This window comes from Symphalangus syndactylus, chromosome X (assembly GCF_028878055.3).
Source record: "Symphalangus syndactylus isolate Jambi chromosome X, NHGRI_mSymSyn1-v2.1_pri, whole genome shotgun sequence".
NCBI lineage: Eukaryota > Metazoa > Chordata > Mammalia > Primates > Hylobatidae > Symphalangus > Symphalangus syndactylus.
In genome coordinates this window covers 155,710,355-155,715,250 of record NC_072447.2, presented here as the reverse complement: position 1 = coordinate 155,715,250, position 4,896 = coordinate 155,710,355, and the positions used below count along the sequence as shown (strand labels likewise).

General features: G+C 61.7%; 1 protein-coding gene across 2 annotated transcripts; it reads left to right on the top strand.

Annotated features, from left to right (window-relative positions):
• Window positions 1-677: 677 nt before the first annotated feature.
• Window positions 678-4,569, top strand: PNMA6F (PNMA family member 6F). 2 transcript variants are annotated; one of them, XM_055269321.2, is made up of 3 exons: window positions 678-786; window positions 1,578-1,798; window positions 2,423-4,569. In XM_055269321.2, the coding sequence occupies exons 2-3, from the start codon at window positions 1,649-1,651 to the stop codon at window positions 3,377-3,379; spliced, it is 1,107 nt and encodes a 368-aa protein (XP_055125296.1). In that variant the 5' UTR covers window positions 678-786; window positions 1,578-1,648; the 3' UTR covers window positions 3,380-4,569. The 2 variants fall into 2 exon arrangements, with proteins under 2 accessions (XP_055125296.1, XP_063491355.1); XM_063635285.1 differs by having other exon boundaries at window positions 1,578-4,569.
• Window positions 4,570-4,896: the final 327 nt, after the last annotated feature.

Sequence of the window (4,896 nt, the reverse complement as noted above, 5' to 3'; positions counted from 1 at the left end):
GAAAATTACAGAAAAATATCCCTCACGAACTTTATAGCAAAACTATTTATTAGAAATCCATATCCAGCAATATATAAAAAGGCAAGTGTTTTATTGCCCATTTCCAGATGATGGGCATACATGTTCACTGACAGATATAGGCCACCCAGCTGTTAGGTGAGGCTGCATCTGTCTGACTGAAAGCCCACACGCTTTCCTAGGCAATGGCTGCCCAGGTGGTTGAAGGCCGGCCTCCAGCCGGTAAAGAGCTGTGATGAGGAACACAGCCAGCAATCAATCTATGTTGTAGGGATTCCAGGCCTGAGCAGGGCAGGCTGTGAATACCCTGGGGATCTGGTCTTAGGATCTCCTCCTCGTGACTTCTAGTCCACCCCATCCCAGCAATTTGCCACAATTACTGATGGAGGTCATTTTGATGGTGGAGGGCCAATCGGTGGGCCTGTTGCTCCCAGAGGCTCCAAGCCTTGGAACATTAAGCCCTTACCATGCAGGTCCCGTTGCCAGGGCAACACAGATGTCTCCTCCTGTCTAGCCACTTGTCTTCCACAGAGACTACGAAATTTTTCTTCCTCATCTACCTGAGGCTTCTGGGAGAAGCGGGAAGCCCTGTGGTCTTAGCACAGCGGGCTTTGGAGACCCCTGTGCTGCGCAGCGCGGCCGTGTTGACTGAGGCGCGATCTTCCACCCTCCTGCTCCGGGGCCTCTAGGTGGCCTCCAGAGTGGGCTCCACAGCTTGAAGGCGGCATTTTTCCGCGGGTGGTCGCAGCGTCCGCAGAGTCGGAGAAAGTGAGCAGGCGCCGGCGGGACCCCAGAGTGACCGTGGGCGCCCTGGGCAGGTGCCAGATCGCTGCCTCCGCAGACAGTGGGCGCGAGAGAGGGTCCCGGTCCGGCCCAGCGCCCGCAGAGAGGAGGAGCGGGCTCCTGGCTGCAGGAGTCTGGTGGGGCGGGGGGGGGGGGGGGCGTGGGCTCCCGCTGCAGAGGTGCAGGGGACGGTGGGGGAGAGGGGGCTCTGGCTGTCGGGGGAGGAAGGAGACTTCTGGCTGCAGGTGTGGGGGTCGCGGAGAGGGTTGCCAGGTTACACGGAAGATCAAAAGAGGAAGATCAAAAGAGGGAGGGGGCTCCTGGTTTGGCGCTGGAAAAGGGAGGGGGGAGGTCTCTCTGTTTCCCTTCCGCAGTTTGGGTAAGGAAGGACTCCAGGCTGCGAAGATCTGTGTAGGGGAGGACTCCTGGCCGCAGGGATTCTGGGTGGGGGGAGAGCTACCTGTTGCAGGGGCTTGGATAGGAGAGGACTCCTGGCTGCAATGTTACAGATGATGGTGGGAAGGGGAGGTGCACTCGTTGTGGTGTGATAAGGGGACATCAGCTCAGGCAAAAGGGGATCTCCCAATAGAGGTGGTGGGTGTGTGCCAAGGGATTAAGTGTCACCAACTGGGGGAGGGCTTTGGGGGTGCGTGGGCTGCAGCAGTGGGAGGGAGTGGATCCCTGGCTGCTGCAGTGCTTGGGAGGGGAGGGCGAAGGCCTGTAGTGGGGGTGGGTTGATTGGCAGCAACGTCCCTGTCTCCCCTTTGCACTCACAGGCTGCATCAGAGACTGCAACAGTCAGCACACATTCCTGTCTGATCAGGCTCCCTCCCTCAAGTCCTCTGCGATGGCTCTGGCGATGCTTCAGGACTGGTGCAGGAGGATGGGTGTGAACGCAGAGCGCTCCCTGCTCATCCTGGATATCCCTGACGACTGCGAGGAACATGAGTTCCAGGAGGCCGTGCGGGCTGCCCTGGCGCCCCTGGGCAGGTACCGAGTGCTCATCAAGGTCTTCAGAAAGGAACTCGGGGTCAGGGCAGCCTTGGTGGAATTCGCTGAGGGTTTAAACCGAAGCTTGATTCCCTGCCAAATAGCAGGCAAAGGGGGACCCTGGAAAGTGATCTCACTGCCCCAGGCCCCTGATGCTGAGTTTCAGGATATACCCAGTTTCCCTGCACAGCCCCAGGGGCAAGCAGTGGCCAGAGGTGTAGGTGAGGCAGGAGCTGCAGGTGAGGCAGGATCTGTAGGTGAGGCAGGAGGTGTGAATGAGGAAAGATCTGCAGGTCAAGATGAGGCAGGAGGTGCAGGTGAAGCAGGAGCAGCCGGTGAGGCAGGAGCAGCAGGTGAGGTAGGAGGTGCAGGTGAGGCAGGAGGTGCAGGTGAGGCAGGAGGTGCAGGTGAGGCAGGAGGTGCAGGTGAGGCAGGAGGTGCAGGTGAGGTAGGAGGTGCAGGTGAGGCAGGAGGTGCAGGTGAGGCAGGAGGTGCAGGTGAGGCAGGAGCTGCAGGTGAGGCAGTAGGTGCAGGTGCGGTGGAGGCCTGGACCCAGTCATGGCGCCAGACCCTGCGGCCTCTGGTGAAAACTATGGCCTACCGGGAACTGAGACCCTTTTCCGGGAGGGAGCAGCCAGGCTGCGTGGAAGAGTCCTTTGAGAGCTGGTTGGAGGATGCCAAAGACATGCTGCAGCTGTGGTGCCACGCGTCGGAAAGGGAGAGAAGGAGGCGGCTGCTGGACAGCTTGGATGGCCTGGCCCTGGATATCGTGAGTGGCCTCCTGGAGGAAGATCCAGACTTCTCTGCGCAGGACTGCCTGACGGCGCTGGGGCAGGTGTTTAGGAGCCGGGATACATGGATGACCTCGCGGATGAAGTTCCTGACCTGCACGCAGGGGCCCCAGGAGGGGCTGTTTGCCTTCGTGGTGCGCCTGGAAGGCCTGCTGCAGAAGGCCGTGGAGAAGGGGGCCGTCCACCCAGCCATGGCCAACCACCTGCGACTGCGGCAGGTGCTGTCTCGGGCCCGCCCCAGCGAGGCACTCCAGGATACCCTGAGGAGGATGCAGCTGGAGAGGAGGCCACCCGGCTTCCTGAGGCTGCTGCGGCTCATCCGGGACATGGAGGCGTGGGCAGCCTCCCCAGCGAGGAGCCAGCAGGGTGTGGCCTGGGCAGCGGCCCCAGTGGAGAGTGAAGACCCAGCTGCTGCCCAGACCTCCCCAGCCCAGGGGGACGCCAGCCAGGCTGATCCGGGAGCAGAAGATGCTGCTGAGGCTGCTTCCGCCACCAAAGAGGCTGCCAGGGGCACCCCTGCCACTGGGGAAGGTGAAAATGCCCCTGCAGGCCTTCAAGGCCTAGGTCAGGCAAGGTCCCCCGACTCCCCTGGGGGCCTCCCAGCCAGGATGGGCAGTGCAGTCGACATGGCCCCAGGAGGTCCCAGCTGGGAGCCAGAGGGCCTTGTCCAGGTCGGAGGCCAGGAGGCTGAGGAGCCTCCCCAGGAGGGGCTCAAGCCCATCTTAGAGGAGTCAGAAAGCGAGGATGAGGACGGGGCTGGGGAGGCGGGCAAGCCCAAGTCCCCCCCAGGGAAATAGGCTCTGAGGGCCCCGAGGGCTCCTCTCCTCTCAGGCAGCAGCACCCTGGAGGCAGATGGAGGCCAGGCCAGGGCCGGTCCCTCACCCCATGTTGGGAGCTGTGCCTCCCACTTCCCCCAGTGGGCCCCGGCCACCATCACCAGCCCTTCCCAGTGACCCAGATGACCACGTTTGATACCAAATGGGGAGCTGGCCTGGAGGGAGCCCTGAGCGGCCAGCCTGAAGATGTCTGCCCCCCACCCCTTGTCCTGTGTTGGGAGAGATGGGGGAAAGAGGCCCTCTCAAGGGTGCCAGCTGCCTGCATCTCCCAAGAGGTGGTCCCCACTTGCCATCCCTGGGGCAGACTGCCCCCTGTTCCGGGAAGCCCACCCTCATTCTGTAGGCCCCATAGTGACCCATGCATCCAGCAGATGCCCACTTACCCACCGCTAGCCGTTGTTCCTACACAAAGTTGTATGCTGTGCGCCCATCAGTGCGGCCTCCTCTGGGCCTGGGGCACATGCTGTGAGCTTCCTGCTAGCCCAGGCTCTGCTAGCTGCTATCTGCCCCGTGTCGTGAGTACCACCTCTGCTTTCCTGGTGTAGATCCAGGCCAGGGGCTGCTACTTCTCGTGGAGCTGTGTGTGGTCTTCTCTGGGCAACTCCTCCCCGGAGGCCCCCAGCGCAGTCCCAGAAGATGGTGGAGGGAGGGGCCAGGGCACGATGGACGCTCATCCTGTGACCGTTATGGTGAGCATGACCACGATGGTGCCCGTGACCATGATGGTGACCATGACTGTGTGAGGAAGAACCGGACCTGGGACAGAGCAGAGCTGCCCTGCCTGAGGCTCCCCGGGGAGCTTTGTGCTTTGGCGTTTCTACTCCAGTTGTTACTCGTGACTCAGTTTCCTTGACTTGGGGGGATGCTCGGGAGGGGGCTCCCTGAAGCCAGTGGACACTGCCAGAGTCCACCGTCCTGGCAAGAGGTGGACCCTGGGGCCCTCGGGAAGGAGGGAGGTGGCAGCAGGGTCGGCAGCAGGAGGTGGGGTAGACAAGGCGCCTTGCCAGGAACCCCAGGAGGAGGGGGCCCGGGACCTGTGTGGGACCTGTGTCCTGTGGTGGCTGTTTGCAGTTTCTCTCTGTGTTGTGATTCCCTTCTCTTCAATGGTTCCAGTACATGTTTCTCTTCAATAAATTTCATTCAGTGTTCCAGCCGGCCTCACCTCTGCTGTGGGAAACTGGGGGTGAGGTTTGCTGGGGATGGAGTTGGGTGGGGTGAGGGCCACAGTGGCCAGGCTGATACTGGGGTGTGTGCAGGGCAGGGTCCCTGAAGGCCTCTGGGGTTCTTTGGGCTGCATGGAGCCTGGCGACAGGATGCAGGTTTTCATGGGCAGTGGCTGATTGAATCCCCGGGGCAGCAATCCTCCTTGAGCACTGTGGCCAGAGGGGCAGTTCTAGGTGGGGGCCTGAGGATCCCGGAACCCGCCCTCCTGAGCCCTCCTGGGACTGGCTCTCTCTCCCAACAGGCCAGGGAGCTCA